This window comes from Candoia aspera, chromosome 2 (assembly GCF_035149785.1).
Source record: "Candoia aspera isolate rCanAsp1 chromosome 2, rCanAsp1.hap2, whole genome shotgun sequence".
NCBI classification, from domain to species: domain Eukaryota; kingdom Metazoa; phylum Chordata; class Lepidosauria; order Squamata; family Boidae; genus Candoia; species Candoia aspera.
In genome coordinates, this window is record NC_086154.1 from 198,645,333 (window position 1) to 198,669,282 (window position 23,950).

Sequence of the window (23,950 nt, forward strand, 5' to 3'; positions counted from 1 at the left end):
GCCATGCTTTCTCCTCACAGAAGGTATGCATCAGGGGAATCACACCTATTTTGGAGCTCAGCTTAGATGGATGTCAACTGCAGAATCAATGTTCTGTAGTTGTACTGATACCAATTTCTTATGTTTCTTATCCAAAAACAAAATATCTGCAGCACAGCAGTAGTTATAGTTATTAGAATCTGAATAAGCTTTTGCAATTACTAATAAACCTTCAATTTAAAAGATTGATGTGTGGGATATCTGTTAAAGCATAATATCCACTGAAACCAAATGAGATTTTATGTATGTGCATTTTATGCATTTTACAAATATAAAATGGCATAAAATAGGCTTTTTATGCATATATAGATATGGATTTTGTCAGTGGTAGCCAAAGTCTGCTAAACCGAATTGGGGTTTATTGCATAGAATGTGCTGGCAACTCCTTTAAGACATGTAGGATCATTGCATTCACCCAGTGAATTCTTCCATGCTTATGTGAGTAATCAAAATTTTGAAGAATACCGGTAGCTAGCCAATCCCATCCAAAAACATTGCCCATATTCTTAGGCTTTGTCAATTGAAACAGATCCTGTAAAACCAAACCAGACTGTGTTGTAGATCCTGCTGAAGGAACTGTATCAATAAGTTTGTCACAGCAGGTCTGTAAATGTAATAACCACTTTACCATTGCGAAATTCTCTGCAGGTCACTTACTTAATGAAACTACAGTATTTAGAATAGTATCTCAGCTATCCAGAGATTTTTACATTTGAAAGGAGCCCACTTTATCCCTGCAGCTTGCCAGGTCTTTATAGCCAAGATCAGCTCTCAGGTTCTCTATAGTGTCCAGATCTGTACTGTACTTAGAGAAATCTTGACATTCTTGAAGCCATTTGCTCTAAGTTTATTAGAGCTATCCTTGCAGTCCCATGATGAATTAAGAATTTTGCACTACATTTAGATAAAGGTGGATAAAGGTAGTCCTCAACTTACAACCACAGTAGGGACTGGAAAATTCATCATTAAGCAGTGTGGTCATTAAGTGAGGCATCACATGACTGCACCCAATTTTACGACTCCTGCTGTTCTATTGGGATATTACAAAATTATTCTCCCACAACAATGTATATGTCCTTGTGGGGATGCATTCGTAGAATCCTTGAGCCATATGCTTCATTGCGTTCTACGGGGAATCCTAGCTGGCTTTTATCCATCCTACACTGAAGAAATTCCCGGTAGAAAGCATGATTTCCATTGGTTGCTTACCCCATGTTGATATTATTTGGATATATCTTTCCAGATTTCTTTGTTCTGCACCTGTATATGAACCAGCTGCCTGTCCTTGCATTTGAAACTATGTATTAATTTCTTTTCTTTTTAGCCCCAATTTTTTTTTTTTGCTTTATCTGTATCTGACTGCTGGCCTTAGGGCCATAATAAAGGTTTGGTTGACTGAACTGAAGCAATTTTCATTATACTGATTATACACTTTTCCTCCGAGACCCTCATGATCCTCAGGCATCTCAGTGGAACCCAACATATATGGGTTTTTAACTGGGAGATAGTCTTTTAGGAGTTTGGCTACACTAAAATGTCATTTTTATGATATTCTGTGTTTTTATTATTTTGTATTGAGTCACAAGGTATAGGAAGACATGGAAATGGAGAAACCATCCAGAAGCTGTTAGCCCAAGGAGGCTGGAAAATGTTATAAAAAGACTCCTACTGGCTTCCCCAACTCTATTAGGTATATGAGGGAGGGAACGGAACACAGGGGGACTTGCAAGATTGTATTACTATAGTCTATCTCAATAAAGTATAATTCTAGTCTTCCAATTTCATGATCTGGTCTACCTTGTAGGGCTGACCCAAATATGAGATGGATCACTGTATAAATTTTATATATATATATATATATATATATATATAAAGGGATCTACGTTGCAGGAAAGGACACCTGGGAGCAACTGTGACTGTGGATATCTTATAGATACCTACTGATATATTTCTGATATATTATATCATAGACATAACTTAATACAGAAAGTAATAAAAATGTGACAATCACATACAACACTGTTCTCCCCATTCCATCACTTTTGATAGAAAATCTTTCTATTGCCTGTATATAGAACAGGAGTTGGACAACTTACAGTGCAAAGAAACAAACAAAGAGACAAATAGCCATATATGACGAAGTATACAAAGGCCAAAGTAACTAAGTTATATATTGGTAAAATTGGGGTATTAAATAAAATGATTACTGATAAATTTAAAATTTAACGTCAGCAAATGGATGTCCACTTGGACCATTTAAATTAACAAAGGTATTCTCATGAGTTTCCCAGTGAAGCTGGGAGGTGGCTAAGTCCCAAGATTTTGCTGTACTGGTTTTGTATTTTGTATCAGAAACCTGTCTATATAATGTATTTTCCCCTTGTTCTTTGGCACCTCAAATCATTGTTGGCAAAGGATCACTGTTCCCTTTTGCTGTGGATCTCTTACACATGACACCAGCTCCACTTTCCTGAGCCTGTTCCACTGCGGATTCAGGTGGACAAAGCTGGAATATATCAACAGTATCCAATTATTCACTCAAGATGAGCCAACTAAAAATATGCTTCCGGCTCATCATAACTGCATCAATTATGTTATTTTTGTAACTGATGCCCAGATTGATCTCCATCCTCAATCCAATTCAGCTGCCAAGCAGGGTGACACATAATACAGTCTTCTGCCTGTTAAATGAAATCACAGGGAGCTATATTTATCCCCAGGAAACTAATGTATATGGGCACAAGTCTGTTAAATTTTATGCAACATTCAATTCTAATCTAGATTTTACACAGAGAGAGAGAGAGAGAGAGAGAGAGAGAGAACACACAGATTTCCTGGTAAGTCAATGTGTGTTCCTGAATTAGCATACATTTAAAATAATTTAACTTTAGCATAAGAATGTTTGTTTATTTAAACCGAAACAGGCTTCATGACTATAAATCTTCACTATTAAATACCCCACCCCCAAAGAACCATATAGCTACATTAAATTGCTGAAAATGAAGCTTCTGGATTAAGAACCTAATTTTTCTTTTTGCCTGTTTCAATTTAAGATAGTTCCTTTTGCAGACACAAATGTTTTCTTGGGATTGGAGATTCTTGCCCTGCTTTTAAAGTATTTCTAGCAAAATGATTACTTTAATGCCTTAATTCAGAAGTTCTCAAGCTGTGGGTCACAACATCCTAGGTGGTTGCAAGCAACTGGCAGGGAGTAAAAAGTTGTTGTTTAAAGCTGATCAGACTTGTGCAGGAAAAGTGAAAGCAATGTCAACCCTCATTCCCATTTTGCCTAGATAAGCTGCAGTGAGTGTGCTCAGAAAAAAACAGCAAAGTACAATATTTTATTGATTTTTTAAAATTTCTATTCTTTCAAAACAGAAAAAAATGGGACTTTTTAAACATTTTTTACTGAAGATAAGATTTAATATAGATTTAAGATAAGATTTAATATAACATCCATACAAACTTTTTTTTTAAGAAAAACCAAGCATAAAACTAAGCCAGAAGAAAAAAAGAAAAGAAAAAGTAGAAGAAATAGTAATACTATTGGAATACAGAATTATTTATAAAGTGAAGCCTTGATTTAATGGACCAACTTGGGAGATGTCCGTTATTCCCCAGGGTCTGTTATAATAAAAGCATATGTCATCACAGCAATTTAAATAATTTGTGTGAGGATAACATTACGTAAATAATAGAAATTACACAATGACATCATCACATAAATGATAAAAATCAGGTGGAAACTGGGCTTGCTGTGGACTGTAATGCTATCACTGAATTTTTTAATTGTATTTTTAAAATTATTTCCTGAAATGGATTAAGAAGAATTATTATATCAAAGAATTCCACTGAGATTCACTTAGCTCAAACAACTCTCAATTTTTTAATGTCTTTCCAAAGTACAGTACTGGGAAATATAAAATATTATTTTAAAAAATCAATGAAATATACTGCTAAAAATATGCACCATTTCTCAAATATTTTAATGAGCTTAATTGGTCCTATTTCTGAAGAGAGGATAGAAATTGCTTTATTTGAAATTTGGTTGGGACTTCTTTCCATTCCATCTACAATATAAATTCAGCAGAAACAAGTTTATTATCTATAATTGGGTCACTAATTCAATAAAGTAATCTACCCTCCCATTCTTAAGAGAAGTGAGCAAATTTCTCCTCTTATTTGATTAATGCATGGTCAAAATTTGAGATAAATAGAGGCAGATTAGAGGCCAAGTTGTGTTTCTATATTATTCAAACTCCTAAGGACAGTTTTAAATATGATCTTATACTGGTAGTTATTAATTTGCTATAATCCAAATGAAACTGTATAGCTCTGATCGAAAGGAAGTTTTGCCAGTTCAGTTGGTTCCCTTATATATTTGTCTGGTAATAAATAAGCTCACTATGACAAATCTACCAGATTTGTTGACAGAAGTAAATCTATGCTAAGAAAATATGATGAAAGTTACATGTCTTTCAGTTAGTAGTATATTTTTTCTTGCCAAAACCTAACTTGAATGAAATAATTGGTTTTATTCATAGGAGAAAGTTGCACAAATTCATTTATCATTTTAAGTGTTGAGGTATTGCAAAATTTGAGTAACTACCTTACTGTTTTGAAAACTGTCTGTTATGAGTCATATTTTTACTTCCAGACAAATATAGATAGATTACAGCCAAAATGGATGCTAGTTTCTGTTTTTAGGTTATGCACATATTATACAACTGTGGACCTACAGTATGTCAGTTTTTGTTCTTATAGTTTATATTGAAAACTAAATTAAAGATAGAAGTAGGCTTCTTTTGAAATTACTGACAGTCAGCTTCCTTCTTAGTATAAACCTCCTCCTGCCCCAATGACTTGCAATGGGAATTTACCAGTATTTACATAGAAATAAGTACCAGTCTGGACTTCTGGTGAGGATTCATGGTGAACTAGACGTCCCTTAAGGAGTGGGGACGGCATTACGGCAGAGATTGGTAGCCAGACGCTGAATTCTGGCTGAAGAAATCTCTCTGGAAAAAGGAGAGATCATGAGATTGCCCACATGTATCCCAGACAGCTTCTCCTGGTGAGTAGACTGTAGAAACTGAGGTTTTTGTGGTTGGCTCATGAGTCTAGCAGCTGGAAGTCGAGGGACTTTGACCAAGCTCACTGCCGTAATGTAGCCTATATGGACATAAGATTTGCTGAGCCTCATTTCTTAATCACTTTTGGAAATTGCTTCTTAATTACTTTTTAGCAATGGCAAGTTCTGAGTAAGTCTCCTTCGATCCTTAGTGAAAGACATTTTAAATACAAATTTAAGGACTTTTTAAAAAAGCCCTCTTTTTTTGGAATAAACAGTAAAAGGGTGATTAGAACGTTGATTTTGAAAAGTTACAAATGGACTAAAGGTCCAGATGGATTTGAAATAAGATTTTGAAATTAATTATAAGAATTCTTCCCGTGGGAAAAGGATGTTGTTTTGAATTCTTTTAAAAAACAATGACAGGATGGGACTTTGAAGGTTGGACACTAGAGGGAACCAGAAGGAACTAAAATTACAGTAAGTGTAAGAAGAACACTTACATTTGACTATTACAGACTGGAGTAAAATACTTTAACATCAGATGTATTGAAGAGTATTTTTGAAAAATGGATCCAGAAGTTAATTTTAAGAGCGTCTGCCTCTATAGATAGACTGTTTAAAAATGTTATGGAAGAGGAACAAGTTTTACCAGACAAGACTGAGACTGATTTGAAAGTGGATTTAAAAATGACAGGCTACAAGAATGATATGGAAAAAGACGCTACCCTGGATATACAAATGAAACTGGCTGATGTCTTTTTTTTTAATAAGAATTTTATTAAATTTCAAGCAAAGATAAAAGCTACAGAAAAACAAAAAACTAAAAAGGAAAAAAAACTAAAAAAGTGTGAAAACACAAGAGAAACATTTTCAAAGTTACAAAAAGCGGTGACTTCTGACTTCTAACAGCAAGGTTATACAAAAATGTCCATAATCAATCCTTTACTCTATATTAAACCAAAAACACATTATTTCGATAAATCATTCCATTGGTACATTGTAAAAATCACTAAATACAGTTACTCCCTCCGCTTATATTAAAAGAAAAAAAAAAGAAAAATTTACAGTGCATTCGGAAAGTATTCAGATCCCCCTCACTTTTTAAAATTTTGTTATATTGCAGCCTGATACTACAATTGTTCAAATTCATTTTTTTTCTCATGAATGTACACTCAGTACCTCATAATGACAAAGTGAAAACAGAATTTTAGAAATGTCTGTAAATTTATTAAAAAGGAAGAACTGAAATATCACATGTACGTAAGTATTCAGACCCTTTGCAACAACACTTGAAATTTAGCTCAGGTGCCTCCCATTTCTCTTGATTGTTGCTGAGCTGTTTCTACACCTTGATTGGAGTCCACCTGTGGTAAATTAAATTGATTGGACATGATTTGGAAAGGCACACACCTCTCTATAGAAGGCCTCACAGCTGACAATGCATACTGTATCAGAGCAAAAGCCATGAGGTCAGAGGAACTGCCTGCAGAGCTCAGAGACAGGATTATTGCAAAGCACAGATCTGGGGAAGGCTACAAAAAAATTTCTGCTTCATTGAAGGTTCCCAAGAGCACAGTGGCCTCCATAATTCTCAACTGGAAGATGTTTGGCACAACCAGGACTCTTCCAAGAGCTGGTCGCCCGGCCAAACTGAGCAATCGGAGAAGAGCCTCAGTAAGAGAGGTGACCAAGAACCCGATGCTCACTCTGACTGAGCTCCAGAGATCCTGTGTGGAGATGGGACAAAGTTCCAGAAGGACAACCATCACTGCAGCCCTCCACCGATCTGGGCTTTATGGCAGAGTGGCTAGACTGAAGCCTCTCCTCAGTGCAAAACACATGAATGCCCACTTGGAGTTTGCAAAAAAGCACCTGAAGGACTCTCAGACTGTGAGGAACAAGATTCTCTGGTCTGATGAAACCAAGATTGAACTGTTTGGCCTCAATCTAAACGTTATGTCTGGAGGACACCAGGCACCGCTCATCACCTGCCCAATACCATCCCAACAGTGAAGCACGGTGGTGGCAGCATCATGCTGTGGGGGTGTTTTTCAGCAGCAGGGACTGGGAGACTGGTCAGCGTTGTGGGAAAGCTGAATGGAGTAAAGTACAGAGATATCCTCAATGAAAACCTGTTCCACAGTGCTCAGGACCTCAGACTGGGCCGAAGGTTCACCTTCCAACCTGACAATGATCCTAAGCACACAGCCAAGACAACACAGGAATGGTTTAGGGACAACTCTGTGAATGTCCTAGAGTGGCCCAGCCAGAGCCCTAACTTGAACCCTATTGAACATCTTTGGAGAGACCTGAAAATGGCTATCCACCAATGGTCCCCATCCAACCTGATTGAGCTTGAGAGGATTTGCGAAGAAGAATGGCAGAAAATCCCCCAATCCAGGTGTGCAAAGCTTATCACGTCATACCGAAAAAGACTTGAGGCTGTAATTGCTGCCAAAAGTGCTTCAGTGAAGTACTGAGTAAAGGGTCTGAATATACGTAGATGTGATATTTCAGTTTTTCCTTTTTAATAAATTTATAGACATTTCTGAAATTCTGTTTTCAGTTTGTCATTATGGGGTACTGAGTGTAGATTAATGAAAAAAAATGAATTTGAACGATTGTAGTATCAGGCTGCAACATAACAAAATTGAAAAAAGTGAAGGGGGTCTGAATACTTTCCAAATGCACTGTAATATATACCTCCTAAACAACTTCCACTGAAAAGATAACATTTATTTAATTATTTCCTTCCTACCACTATTCTATACATTTCTGTCTACTATAAATTGTCTGCCCTTATACTTGATAATACAACATTTTAATAATCTTAATCATATTAAACCTAAAACCATCCAAATAGGCATTTATTTCTTTTGTTATACCTTAATAATCTTAATCCAAATCATTAAAGATAAATGAAATCAGCCAAACCCTAAAAGCAATCCAGATAAATATTCTTTAACCCTTAACCCACTTCAAAGTAAACCAGATCATTTACATATCCCCACAATGTGTGCAGAGATTTAAAAAAAAAAACATCAAACAGCCCAACTGCCCAACTCTGACTTCTCTTCAGGAAACCTCCCATACATTGCAATCCCTTCTTTACTATGGCATTCCACCAGAAGATCAATTTCACTTGTGGCTAGCAACTTGCTCTGTCCCTTAAATTTCTCTAACTCGACTATCCAATCTTCACCCAGCATTTCAATAGAAATCCCAATCTCACTCTTAGAAAAAACATTTCTATCACTGTTCAATTTCTCAGTTCCATCCACAATATCCCCAGCCAGATGTCACGTTTCAGACCTCATATTTTCCACAATGTCCGGAATGTCTTGCATAAAAACTTGGCAGGTGTCAGAAAGAATCTGTTTAAAATTTTGGTGGAAGTCAGAGAATATCTGTTTAAAATCCTCCATGTCTCACGCAGTAAATTATGGCACCCCCTAGGAGCTTAACCAGCAAAAGTCAAAGATATTGAAGAGTTCCAGAATGTGTTTACACAAGCAAAAGTGAGATATTGCAGACAGTTCTCAAGGGAAAGTAGAAGCAGAAAGCTGAAGGTTCAAATCAGCCAATTCAATGTGTAGGGAAATACCAATATCTTTAAATTTAATACCAAAATAATAACAGGGAGAAAATTACTTACTCTCAATCCTCCTTAATATTTAGAGGGAAAACGAAGTCCAAAACTTAGAAAGAATTTTTAAAAAGTAATCCCAGAAATAATAAGCACCAAGAGAACCAGCTTCTCCTTGCTGTAGAAAGCCTCTCTTAGGGTACGCATACTTAAAAGAAATATAAACTGGGTGATTTAGAAACGGAGTGGCCAGCCTTAGTGTCCCTTTAAGGCTACAGTGTGGCTTGGAAAATGGTGATGTCCCCGCCTCCCAGCTAAGCTCTTACAGTTGAATGTGAAATGCTGTTTGCGATCTTCTGGCTGCAAGCAGCTGTCCGGAGGGCAGATGGGGTGATTCCTGGGGTTTTTCTTTTTCTGGAAAACACCCCTGGGCTCCAGGAAAACCTGCCTGAGCCTGAAAAAACTGCTGCATTGTCAGCTCTGCCCACTGAGCCTACAGGCACAGAAGTCTGCCATGTCCCCACCAAAAGTCCCAACGCTGGCTGATGTCTTAATAATTAAAAGGGATATACAAATAACAAACCAAAAGAGTGACCTGGATAACTTTCCTATAATGGGTTTACAAAACAGTCTTGTTAAAGTTTTGAAGGATTTTGTGAGAAGGGACAAAGAGAAAATGAAAAGAAATCAAGTTCTAGGACAGTATTTGAAGGGATTAAAGAGCAAGACTGTTAAAAGTAAAAGGAATATAAAGTTGGTTTATTTGATCATGGTTAAAATAGATATTTTGTTATCTCTGGTAACCCTTAATGGACTTTTGCTGACCAGGACTGAACAATGAGGCTTTAAAGATTTGTTTATAGATAAGAGATGGGATATGGGAAGAAGAGATCATTTGTTTTATTTTAAGAGAAGATGATTAGTTACTAAAAAAATTTAGTTGAAGTTTTTTAGTTTAGATGAAGGGGGAAAGTCATTCCTTTATTTCTTTTTGTTTTCTTTTCTATATCCTTATTTGTTCCTTTCTTTTCTATTTTTCTATTTTTTCTTTTTTCTGCACTGCATATTTTTTATTTTTATTCTTTTAGTTTTTAGTTAGTATTAGTTCTTATCTTTTTAACTGTAATATTTAATAAAATTACTATAAAAAGAGAACAGTTATAATCTGTAAGCTTTCTGAAAACCAACTATAGAATGCATGTGAAATGATTTGTTCTATTAAAAAAAAGTACCATTCTGTTCAGCTGAGCCTTTTTCTTGAAGCATGCAGAGATATAGAGCTTAAGGCATTGCACCATATACACAGAAAAGACATACACTAGTATGTTTAGTATAGAAATATTAATGTGAAATACGGTATCATTTCTCTTTCAGAAATCTAAGATATGGAACACTGACCGCCAACCTCTAGAAAGTATTTTACTCCTTCTATGCTCTCTCATTACAAAGCTATCTCAGATCTTTTTAAGACCACAGTGGTTTTATTTTCTTTACATCTCATTCTTCTAGTAAGGATCTCTGGGGAGACTTATTACTCAGTTTTCTCTAGAACAACGCTTTTGGGGCTGAGACAATGTGACCAGAGTCGTTCAGTAAGTTCCACCATTGAGTGGAGATCTTAACTTAGGTCTCCTTTGCCCTAGCTCCAAAACGCTACACACAGACCCCAACACAACTTCCTGAACCAATTCTCAGCCTCTGCCCTGAAAGAATACCACCTAATTGTTTAAAAATGTTATCTTATAAAAAGAGAAAGGAAAAAAAAAAAGCCACTACATATATAGCACCTACTGCACAAACCCATAAAACTGATTAATAAGCCCAATAAAACCGAACAGGACTCATTATAAGTAGCAGTTAAAGCATTTGACCACAGAACTAAAAAGATCAGAATAGGGAAAAAGAAAAAAAGAGAAGACAAAAGCTTTCAATACCACCAATAATGGCATTCTTCTGGACCAATTTCAAGGTTTAGGAATAGGAGATACAGTGGGTCTAGTCAGTGATAGTGGGGGAGGAATCTAGCCCAGCCCCCTTTAGGGCCTATTTTTTCCTTGCTCTTATTTAACATTTACATTAAATCACTGGGAAGTCATTCATTGGTACGGGGTCAGGTATCATCAATATACTGATGATGCCCATCTACACATCAGTATCCTAGGTTGACTAAGTGACACTGGTTGTTTCCCAGTACTGAAGGCTGTAGGGGTCTGGATGGGAAAGAAAAGGCTTCAGCTCAATGCTTGATCAAGTGGCTGTGGGTCTTCTTTCAGTTCAGGATTGGATTGTACTCCCCAGTCAGAATTGGTATGCAATTTAAGGGTCCTTTTAGACTCGTGGCTCCTGCTGTAGCAACAATGGCCAAAAGGGCTTTTGAACAGATCTATCATGTGTTCAATTGTACCATTCCTAGCTTGAGTGCCCTGGTCAACCAGCATTTGGACTACTAAAACATGCTTTAGGCTGGGCTGCTCTTGAAAACCACCTGGAAGATGCAACTGGTCCAGAATGCAGCATCACAAGTAATTATGGGTGCACCTTGGGACTCTTCTGTAAGACCCCTGCTCTGTAAGCTGTACTACCTGCCCATGGATTTCCAGTGTAATTCAAGTTGCTGATTGTCACCTAAAAACCAACTGGGTTACTTGCAAGACTGTCTCTGCTTGTCCCAGGAGATTGAGCAGAGTGGGCAATCTTTGCATCCCTTCTTTGAAGCAATGTTACCTGGAAGGATCCAGGAGGCATGCCTTCTCTGCTGTAGCACCCACCCTATGGAATATCATATTCCCCAAGGGTCAGATAGCCCTGACCTTGCTGTCCTTCTGTAAGGCCCTGAAAATCTGGTTCTTCTTCCAGGCAGCAGGCCAGACTGTGAGATGAACACACACAAAATGAAAGGTTTTTGAATGTGTATTCAATGGTGACTTGGCTATTCTGTTTCTTTCATTCTTTTATTTGATTCCAGATGTTTCCTATATTTCGTATTTACTTTTTTGTTTTCATGCTTCTATATAATTGTAAGCCACCCATAGTCATTTTGTAAGTTGGGCAGCCCAATAATCAATCAATCACATAAGAACAATCTCATGATCAGGTTATATCTATATACCCCTGATAAACAAACAAGCTTTCCCTTGTTAGCTAAAAATAACATGAAGAGGTAAACTGAACTTCCGCAGAGAGGAAATTTTCTCATGAGGGTGCTTCCACCAAAAAGGTTGATATCTCATTTTCAACCCATGGACTATTCCCAGTAATAGAATCCTTAATTCCTCTAATTCTTCCTGTATATCCTTCTCTTTTATTCTTTTTTAAACTTACTTTCACATTTGGATAAACTGGCTTGCTGTTAACTAGCCAGTTGGTAATTTGTTTCTGTCTGCTCTCCATACAATTATTTTTGATAGGAAAGGTCATCACATGGTCTCTTGTCATACTCTTCTGCTTGCTTATTAGTCAATTTAATTACCTTAAAACAACTAGAATTGACCTATATATGCTGAACAGATGTGGAAAATAGAAAACCTCACTCTTACTTAGACAACTATGAAATCCCCTCCTGAAATGTATATATCTTTCCAGTTTATTCAAATGGCTTCAATGTACTAGTATATAAAGGCTCAACTCTAAATTTTTTAGTTGTATTAGAATTCTGGAGCTGCCTCAGAGAGCCATGACTGCATTATGACCATACAGATTACCTTGCTATAGCACCTCAGGCCTATCTCTATGGCAACCCAATAAAATTACTGCAGCAGCCACTCCAGATTTTACTGAACAAATTACAGCTATAATTAACTTTAAAATAAAATGTGGGCAATAGTAGAAATATATTAAGACGTGCAATGTTTTTTCAATAATTGTATGCCACCAACCATTAATGATGGGCTTAAATGGTTAAAAGATTTTTTTATGATAGTAGATTTACAGTATTTTCTGTTAAAATATGGAAAACAAAGAACTGTGGGAGCAGGAGAGACAAGGACCATGCGTTTGCATGCTACACATCTTTCAAAGGTGTCTAAAATCATCACACTAATGAGAATTTCCAGGAAAAAAAAACATTACAGTGCATTACTGTAATTATAAATTATGCAAAAATAAGGTCATTTCTGAATTACAGAAGACAACAATTTTTGTGTGTGCGTCTCAGAACTGAAAGTCATGATCTTTGGTTGAAGTTTCCTATTTTGTTAGCATAAAGAAAAAGGTTTAGAAACCTCTACTCCCTTCTCCCATTTTGCTGTATACCCATATTTGGTTTTCAGGGCAAGCTACATTGACTACTTATAGGCTTTTTAGGTGCTATTCAAGATGCTAGTTATCTATAAAACCCTTCATGGCACAGGGCTGGTTTGTGTGAGATACGTAGCCATACAAATATGATTAATAAATAAATAAATACATACATACATACCACCTCTCTCCACCTGTTTCTGCGTGTCCCATGAGATCCAACAGGATGGGTATATTTGGGTCCCCTCTATGAAAAATGTCACCTAGCTGGACCCAGGAAGTGTCCTTCTCTGTTGTGGTGTCTGTCTTTTGGAACAGCATACCCCATGAGATTTGGCTGGCTATGGCATGCAAACACCTGTTGAAATCTGAACCTGCCAATGTATGCATTACTGAGGTTTCACCATATCAAAAGCCATTAAATTTATGCTTCTCTCTTGTTTCCTGGATACACTAACACACATATATAACATAAGTAAGAAAAAACCTAGTGGTTCCTAGGATAGCCTTTTTTGTTACCTAATGATCAAGCAGTTCAAATTGCTTGACAAAACTACTTAACTTTGGACACAATTGTCATAACAGTGATTACAGTCAAAATTATATAATTATAGGTTAAAATAAGTATACTATGTGGCCACAATACACAATGTAAAGTGGAACCCACAGTGCAGAGTGGTAAGTACTTAAAGAGGAGTTGTACTGTCCCAGTGATCCTACAGAAGAAGGCCTCCTGTACTGGACAGCATTAGGGGACTTCTCAGCTTCGCACCCATCAATTCACTTGGTTTCCCTTCACCATCCTGTCCAACTATAAAACTAAGATTCAAGATCTCAGTTACTTTCAACCACTGTCTCACAATTCTAAGCTGTTTTTCATTATCTTTCTTTTCATATTGCAAACCGCCTTTTTTCAATTCAGTGCTGCCTGAATGTATTGACACCACATCATTCAGAATTCTCAGCCAGTATGGCCATGCTATCATGGTCATTCTGTTATCAAACCAAATGTCTACTAGGTGGTTTTAGAGTTTTTTTTAAAAAATATTTTTCTTTTAAATTTGGGTGAGTAAAGTGTCTCCTAAGTATGTTGAAACCACTCATTTCATTCTAATCAACATGCACTCAACTGCCTGAACTTGCTATTAGAAAGAATAAGATATAAGTTTTATATGTACAATTAAAAACTTCAACTGGAATCCACTGCAAATGAAAAATTCCTTGCTTCAAAACAGTATATTACTTGCATCCTCCATTCTATACATATATAAGAAACACTACACAGCACTTTAGGATGAAAGTATGAAGAGCAGGACCAAAATAACAAAATATGTATTTATTTTCAGTGCTGATTTACTAATTCAGCTGAACTTTTGAAGGCTAGAAAGTATAATAGACAAATAAATATATTTTGCAAATCTTGCCAAATAAAACTTCTGAGCATTTATATCCAGACGTTTAGGTCTTGGTTCAAAATGTTCATGTTCATACACATTCATTTGCCTTATCAGCCAGATTCCATTAATTCTGACTGCCAATTCTACTTCTTGGTCATATGAAGAGGAACTTCTGGGAAATATACCGTATTACTGGTATTAATAGGACACCTGAGAAATATCCCAAAAGGAAGTAACCCTATCTACTTTGATTCCAGAGATCCTGAAAAATAAGATATTATTTCTCTTCCTATCCTATAGTAATGTTTGAAGAGTTTTCACACACATAGCAGTAAGTGTAATCTGAGGAACAATATTTGCCACAATATTCAATGCATGGTCCAAGGCCTGTCACCATCTCTTCATCTAGCTTTCACTATGTTTGATATAAGAAAAAACAGGAAGAGAAGATAAAATAATGCATGCTGCTTTAACATATTTGGACAAAAGGCAGGATATACATACATACATATAGGATTATACAAGAATCAGAATGAGAACTGCATTATTTGAAATCCAGGTATTTTTTTTATTTTTGAGTGGGAACAAAACAATTTTTCAATAATTAAATAATTCCTTGTTGCTACAGCTATTGTAGCTTATTCAAAATTAATGAAAATCTCACTTTTTTGTTTTTCAATGAGATAAGATGAAAAATAACAATAAGACAGATGAAAGACTATCAAAAACTGGGTTCTGGAAAGTATAGGATGACCAAGGTGGCCTGTTTATGTGTGTCAGCTATACTAACAGCATGATCATCAGGACAAACAATTGACAAGAAGTTTTGGGATATTATCACAGTCAAAGCATTTCATAAAACATCTCATTATATCTGAGATATATATCTAATTAATATATAATTAATTTAGTATGTTGAAGCACCAGTTAAGAAGTTACACCACCAAGTTTTCAAAACTGAGATAGCAAAACCCAACATCAATGTGTGTACATTTATATACATTTTAAAATTACATTGCTAAAATAACCCTAAAACATCATCTCATTTATACTTACTATTTAGTAGAATCTGACAACTGGTATTCCCGTCGTCTGTCATAGCATTCCTGAATTCCAGGATCATTCCATAAGCTCTTTATTGCATCTACGTAAGGGTTCTCAAATGAGGACACTTTCTCTATATCAACTTCTCGAACTAGCTGTGCATTAACCTATTGAAATAAAAAAGTAAAATCTATTGGCATTTGTCATATAAAAAATACACAAACAGTCCAATCTTATAACATTCACTGAATTCCCTTTGAGTTCAGGAAGCTGACTCTATACTATTACAGCCTAATAGCAATACATCTTCAATTTAGATAGGAAATGAAAGTAGGAAAGTCCTTTTCTAGAAATGCAGTAAGACCTTTTTAAGGCCACAATAACAACATTGGGACCATCCCAATAACCCACTAGCTCAACACCCAGGAAGAGTGACACCAATCCATTTCCATGTTGTATTCAAAGTAATTGATTTAGCTTTTAAAGATCTTCACACTTAGAACTTAAATAACTGAAGGAATATCATCCCTCCCTCCCTCCCTTTATTTATTTTATTCAATTTATATAGCTTCCCATCTCAAACCAGTGACTCTGGGTGGCTAACGATCATTAAAAACAGTCAAACAATTAAAACAAAACAAAAGAAATTAAATATAAATAGCAGCCAAGAGATATTAAAATCTGTTGATGTCAGCACCCTTACGTACTGAACCAGACTCATCTGAGGTGATTCTTTTAAATATCATTGCAAATTAAGATAGGGTGGCATGGCTACAACCAAAGGTGTGTTTTAGAAAATAATAGCCTTTTATGAAATTCTCTTCATACAGCAGTCACCTGGAGAGCTTTACTTATTCTTCTGTTGTTGGCCACAATTCTGTAGATATTGCATCAATTTCTGTAGCTTTTCAAATTGGTAATGACCAGAGTGCTCATCTAATTTTGTCTTTATAAACTATCTTCTAAGCCTCTTGTAAGTAGGGAATACCTCCAAAGGTGTCTTGGATGTTGACATCTCTACTGCACAGAATTTCAGTACTCTCCTTCCATCTTTGTTTGATCTTCTTGGAATCAGTTGCTATCTGTCCAGTGGCATCCTTTAACATACCAAGTCAAGGCTGGAACCTCCTTCTGAGTACAGGGATCTTTTGGAAGACTTTCCTTGACTATTTCCCTCTTCAGTGCCTGTGCAGATGTTGTTGTAATACTGCTTCTTGTCTCTTCTAATACAGTAGTTCTCTGAAATCCCTTGTTAAGTTCCTTCCTGAAATCTTTGTCTTTTTTTAGTTTTGGCTTCCCTTGGCAATTTCTATGGTTCAACTGCATTATAGCCAAATACTGTTCATACAATTTCTAAGTATGAAAGCAATGCCATTTGGGGTGGGGTGAGGAGAAATACTGAGCTACTGCTAATTTATTGTCATGATGCCAAATGTTACTTAAACCAGAATATCTTTGTGAATTATAGCTTGTAGCCCCCGTACAAAATTCAAATACCTTTCCAAGCCTATATAAAGCAGAAGATGAAGACTGCAGTGTAAAATTTGTAATGATGAGCAGCAATAGTAATGCTGTGCTTATCCCACTGCTTTTAATTCCTCTCTAGAGAGGCCATCTTCCACTCTCCTCCCACACTAAGTACCAAAGAATTAATACCATATCTGAAAGAGCTTAGCAGCTCCCTAATCTGCACCTCTACTCCTCATCTGCACACGTGCTGACTATAAATATGCATTTAAAAGACACAGATCTCCTTCTGTTCTGTTTCAATTGGCTGTTAGTGGGTTAGCTAATATACTGGTGGTTATTTAAATTCTTGGCAGCTATTTCAGGAAAAAAAGGGTGATAAGGGGTGCTAAAAAGGATCCTGCAAAACAGGACAACTCTTACACAGCTACTTTTTTGGTTTTATATTTATGGCTGAATATTTTATTTTGTTTCACTGGGTTATGTAATTATGTACATTCTATTCCTTATAAGTAGGTACATGTTGCTCTATTTATTATATTTGGTATGATGAATCTCCTTAACTCTCACACTTTCCAGAAAACTCACCAATGTGCATATGTGATCTAAAAAGTAGTTTGCCAGAGGAAGTGGTAGCAGTTGATAGCTATTTTTACAAGTAACATTTAACATATTTGGGAGGCTGAAAAAAAATGGGAAGTTCAAGTAGGCCACTGGAAATGTTTTTACTGTTCTGGTGATATTCTACTACGTAATCTTAAAATTACTAATTTTTGAAAGTGTGATTTTAAGTTTACATATGGTTTTCCAGGAACTCCTCTGCAGCCCCTAGAATCCAGAGTTGGCACTGCTAAGTTATGGAAATTACCATCATTAATTCTCCCAAATCCCTGAAATAAAAAAGCCATTTGTCTCTGCCTCTTTTAGTGACATCATCATTGCACTGGAGGACTACCAGCAGGTCATCTAGTTGAGATGTAACCCCAATTTATTACAAGTTATCAACCCAATTTACAAGGCTACGCTGTAGCAGATAACTTATGAAATACATACCATCTGAAGCTAGGAAAAAGGAGGCATGATGTAGAGAAAGCCATGACAGAAGCCAAATATTCTTTAAAACAGCAATGCCAGAGGCGCTAAACAGATATACACACAATCCTTGACTGCACTGCCAGAGGGAGATGGTACTATGGGCAATAGTTTATCTTAAGACAAGTTTTCCAAAATAATTTCTTCCCCCCAAAATAATTTCTTCCCCCCCAATATTCTAAGTGAGCAAGTACATGAAATCTCATTGCAAAAAAGTAGAGCACAGTAATTTATTTATTTATTTATTTTATTTTATTATTCAAATTTTGCTACCGCCCATCTCCCCCAAAACAGGGACTGATAATATATTATCTGATAATACATTATCAATACATTATCAGAGAAAAAAACCAACAGATGTAATTTTTCATATTAAGCAATCAAGTTTTTTTTTTAAAAGACCTTGAAGTCTTTCCCCTAATTTTTTTGAACTCAACATACTCTGTACAGTGGCTAAAAATTTCTTCCCTCTTCCAGAAGCCCTTCAGGATTTCACATCCTTTTTCCACATCCTGCTTCATAGTAGCTTGGTAGTTCCTGTTGCCATCATCTACCTTCCAGGGAGCTACTCATCTTGTGTTTACTTTCTAACTGCAGTGTGTTCTGCTGCATTGTTCTGCCTTCTGGCGATTGAAAGGTCAAACTACAAAAGTTACAATAATTTCTAGAGTGCCCAACTGTATAGAGTAGAGGTGTGGTGACTAGAGCAGGGGATTTCAAACTTTTTCATGCTGCAGAACCTGTTAGTTAAGGGGGAAAAAAAAGAATTCCCGGAACTCCTGATCAAAAGGCAAAGCTCCAGTGATAGAAAATTGAGTGAACTTTGAGTCTGAGTGAACTTTCCCCCACCTTAGTTACCCAGTGAACCGCATCAACTTCTTGTGGAACCCTAGGGTTCTGGGGAACACAGATAGAAAAACTCTGGTCTAGAGGATTCAGCCCTTCCTTGGAAAATAGACCAAAGGAGATAAACAAAAAACAAACTTTATTAAAGAAAAAGATAAAACGTAAAAAATCATTTTAAACTTTAAATAAGAAAACGCAAATGTTCAATGTAGAAGAGGATAAATTAGAAAGCTGCCCAGATCATGGCACAGAGCAGCTTTCAAGTCCATTAAAAATGAACAATTCAAAAGAAAATGCAATACTCCAGACAGATCACAAGGTTGTACCAGTCTGCTACAAATGTATAGCTGTCTGCTCAGAATACTAGAGGTCACAAAGAGAGAGTTCAAATTAATACAGATCACAGTAAGATTGTAAAGGAAATTATGCCTTCATGAACACAGCCTAATGTAGGTATTAAAACCAAAACTTAAACACTTAATTCCATAATTTGCACAAAGAGTTAGAAAACACAAGACTTAGCACAACACAGCAAACAGACATCAAAACAGCTAAACTAATGAATCTTTGAATATGTGACAGCTATCTGTCAAACAAGTCATGTATCTGTATACTATTTTGCACAACCTATTCTTTACAATAAACAGAGAGAGGCAATTAAATACCTTGAAAGCAATCCCAAGAAATCGGGACTTCTGGGGAAGGTATGGTGAACTGAAGCTGACAACCAAAGCAAAGACCAAGGAAACTAGTGAGTAGACCGGTCCCTTGGAACCTCTCCAGATTAAGAGAGGACAGGGGATCGCCCACATGTGCTCTGGACAGCTGCTCTCCACAGGACAGTCAGTTTTGGCGGGTTTGAGCTCCGGGAGACAATGGGATTAGCCATCTTGCTTGCAACCGTAGTGGAGACTTTTGAATGAAACTAAGTTCGCAAACCTCATTTTCTAATTACTTTTGGAAATTGCTCATTAACTATTTTTCAACTATTAGAGACCTTTGGAATGACAAGTTTGAAAATGCTGGGTGAGTCTGCCTTTAATCCTGAACGAAAGAAAATTTTAATCATAAGCTTAAGAATTTAAATAATCTGAAATAAACAGCAACAAGCTAAGTAAGATTTTGATCTTAGAAAGTTATAAACAGACTAAGAGTCCAGGTAAAATTGGAATATTGAAACTTTTACAGTAAGATTTAGGAATTAATTATAAAGTACAAACAGCTTCTTGTGGGGAATAGGTCCTGTTTTGGTTTTTACAAGACATAACATAAAGAATTTCATGATTTCAAAAACTGGGCACTATAGTAGACTAAAGATTTTAGGTAGAGGAAAGATATACAAGCCTGCAAGATGGTGCAACAATATGGTGCAATTTCTAACGATAAGAATACTGAGACTTTTGAAGAATGGAATCAGAAAATAGTAGCTATAATATCAACAATGTCAGTATTGATGTCTACTTCTATGGATAGACTATGTCCAAAAGATGCTATTGAAGAAATGTCAGATGGAGAACAAATTTTATCTGACAAGATAGAGATGGTATCAAAAGCAGATTTACAATTGAAAGGCCAAGAGAATGATTTAGAAAAGAATGTTTCACTCGATCTACAAAAAAATTGGCTGAGGTTTTAAAATTTAAAAGGGAAATACAAATGGCAAACCAAGAGAGTGACCTGGATATTTTTTTCCTATTGGATTTACAAAAGATGCTTGTTAAAGCCTTGAAGAAATCTGTGTAATGGGACAAGGAAGAAATTAAGAGAAATCAAATCCTATGACAATATTTGAATGAAATAACGATTAAGACTGTTAGAAGTAAAAGGAAGGAATATAAAGTTGGTTTCTTTGATCAAGGCTAAAGTAAGAAATGCTGTTACCTCTGGCTAACCTTTATGAACTTTCTGTTGACACCAGGACTGAAAATGTGATGCTTTATGGATTTGTTTATAGGTAAGATATGGAATACGGGATGAAAAAATAAATGTTTGTAACTTGGGTGAAGAGTTACTAAATTTGTTTATACTTGAGATGAAGGTTGGAAGTCACTTCTTTATATATTTCTTTTCTCTTTATTATATTCTTTTCTTTTTCTTTTTTCTTGCACGTTTTACTCCTTCTCTCTATTCTTTTCTTTAAGTTTAGTTTGTGTTAGATTTTATATCTGTCTGAATGTCTATCTATCTCAATCCAAGAAATCAACTTTAGTGGTACACTGTCACTGAAGCCCATCTGCATTCTTCTCCTGCCCTTAAAATAAGATTCTGGGGACAATGTTCTGGATATGTATTTTAGTACAGCTATCCCCAACCCCAACTAGGTATCCTCCAGGTGTGGACACTGAAAAGGAAGTTTTTCTACAAACTGAGACCACATGAGGTATAATTTATTTATCTATCTAACATGCTTCTTAAACACACCTTGCCTAAAGCTTGACTTGTGTAAAGCTGTAAATGCTTGCTAATTATTTTCACACACCTTTCAATGAAGCTATTAGCTCAACCAGCTGAAGTGCTAATTTAATTGCTTGAAATAATTATAGTCTGTACACATATCAACTCTCTTTCTATATACGCATACTCAGAAAAGATCTTGCAAACAAAATCCTGGAAAAAAATTATTGGAACCTAGATCCAAAAATAAGAAATCAGATCAAGAAGTATGATTATGAAGTGATGAATGTAAAAGCCAAAAGCTGAAAGCAGTTTACACAGTATCTAAAACTCACGGTCATGGACCATATTGTCTACAATACACAGCTGTATATATTTCACACAGCAGCTTTTTTTCACTGGATTATTAGAATATGGGATGTTTCCCAGCTCAGGCTTTCAAAAACATGAAGGAAAAAAAAATCCAGGACAGCCCATTATGACGAAATAGTCCTAGTGGATTTCATTTGCCTTGCTTGAATAAAACATTTTTCCAAAGATCAGACTATTTCGTCATAATGGGCTGTCCTGGATTTTTAAATAATAATTGCAGAAAAATTGCTAAATTACTTGACCGCATTGTAAGCCTGCAGGGACTTGTTCAGGTAGTCACCAGGAGTCAACAACTCAAAGGCAAAAGAAAAGAAAAGAAAGGGGGGAAAAAAGAGAAAAGAAAAGAGAGAAAAGAGAAAAAAGAAAGAAAAAGAAAAAAGAAAAAGCCCGATAAAATATAACACTAATTTTCTACTGCTATCAGACCAAACAAAAAAGACAGCAAAAAAACTCTAAATGATTCCAGATTGTATTGTTAAGGAATCTTGCTTTAGTAAAACTTAAATATAGTACCCACATTTTCATGGTTGCCAAGTCTGTGACTCATGTAGACATGCACAAAAAAGGACTCATGCTCATAAACTTCACATTAAATATCCCACTATTTATGTAAAAATGAATTGGGTTATACTGCTTTGTACTAGCACTAAATTATACTTTTCTGCTCAAAACTTTTATTTTGTTTAATGCCTTTTTTTAAAATAATGATCACAACATACAATTATAAATGACTAAAATAGATACATATATAAAAGTATTTTTGGTGATTCCCTCTTGAATAAATTCCAAAAATTAGGGATATAGTTAAAGAGAACTTAAATACAGTATCTTTGTCAAACAATTATGTTCCAAAGTCACGTTGACAATTCTATGAATTTCAGATCAAAGCAGGGTAACACTAGGACAGATCCAAACCATATAAATGAATGTTTCAACTTCTGAATCTCATCTTACTGACTATCTTCTGAAATGCCCAATATATAAATTTAAAAACACCCAGTTTTCAAGAACATACAAGTTTATTATTTCAAAGTTAATACAGATATTTGATAGTAGTATCATGTGTTACCTAAAGCTTCTTACAAGATGAGTTACTGGCTTTGGAACTAAACTTCCAAGACCTTTAATGAATATGGGATTCAGAGGTAGCAATGGCATCACAATGAATGAATTTAAATAACAAGTAAATTGAATATTCTGCATTCTGAAGCGCGCATGTGTGTGTGTGTGTGTGTGTGTGTGTGTGTCTGTTGGGGGAGATAGAGGGGTAAAAATTGGCAAGATGGCAGATGAAGCATTGTGATATAAACTTTGCTCTTTCGTTGATGGGTCAATGTTGTATGCATATTCAAAAAGATCAGGGCTTGTATCACAATGCTCTATCATCCTACTGATTTAGACCCCCTGTGCAAATTCCATTGCACTTAGGCATACCAAATGTTAAAACCTGTTCTAATACACCTAAGCTCTTCCAAGGTTTCCATATACTGCCCCATAGGATTTTTGTTGTTTTCAGAATAAATGGGATGATTTTGTGCCTGGCCACAGTTTTTTAATGCCTTCTCGGTGACAGCTTCTGTCCTGTGGAATGATATCCCACTGGAGATCTGTACTGCTCCCTTCTGACTTTCCACAAACTGCTTAAGACCTGGTTGTTCTCCCAGGCCCAAGCTCCTTTAATTGGCTTTTTGCTGCTTGGCTTTAGAGCTTTTGGTCTCCAGTCAGCTGTCTTTTTTCTTGATACATTTTGTTTTCTTTTAATTTTTATCTGTAATCTGCCAAGAGTCACTGCAGACTCAGGCAGCCTTGAAATTGAAATGATATTAAATAAGTAAGAAATAGAATTTGATAGGATGCTGGGGAGGTACCAAGGGAAGTATCTACAGGCACACTGGTGTGCCACACTGGGGATGCCAGTCATTGCTTTTCATGATAAGGGATCAAACTAGATACAATACAAAGTCTCCTCCAAGTTGAGCTTGTCCCTTTTGTTTTCTTGGCAACAATAATTGAAATGGTTTGCCACCATCTTGCTATTCTCAATTTCCTGTTGCCTTTTTAATTCCCATAGTTTATGCTGTATCTCAAGCCTTTTGTGGCACGTTTCCATTCAAGTACTAACCAGTTCTGACCTTGCTTAGTCTGTCACAATCAGCCAATATCTGTTAGGTGATACAACCAGGCTGGGCTAGTAGCTTATACATTTGCTTAAAATAGTGTGAAGTAATAAAAATAGAAAAAAACCCCCACTAAGTTTAAACCCCTTTTTATAAACTACCAATTTAGAGTACACCATTCTCATTAATTAGGATTAAACAGTCAATCATGCCTAAATGTCTTGGACCTCATTAAAACATGATTGTCCTCTTGCTTCCATCCAAAGTAAAGAGTGGATATTAAGCA

The 23,950-nt window shown here is 35.9% G+C and overlaps 1 protein-coding gene across 1 annotated transcript in view; it reads right to left on the reverse strand.

Moving 5' to 3' along the window:
- LOC134491418 (guanine nucleotide-binding protein G(q) subunit alpha) overlaps positions 1-23,950 on the reverse strand; it is a 119,160-nt gene that overhangs the window by 22,228 nt on the left and 72,982 nt on the right. The window contains exon 3 of the mRNA XM_063295165.1: positions 15,389-15,543. Within this exon, the coding sequence (XP_063151235.1) occupies positions 15,389-15,543 (155 nt within the window). The remainder of the gene's footprint in view (positions 1-15,388; positions 15,544-23,950) is intronic.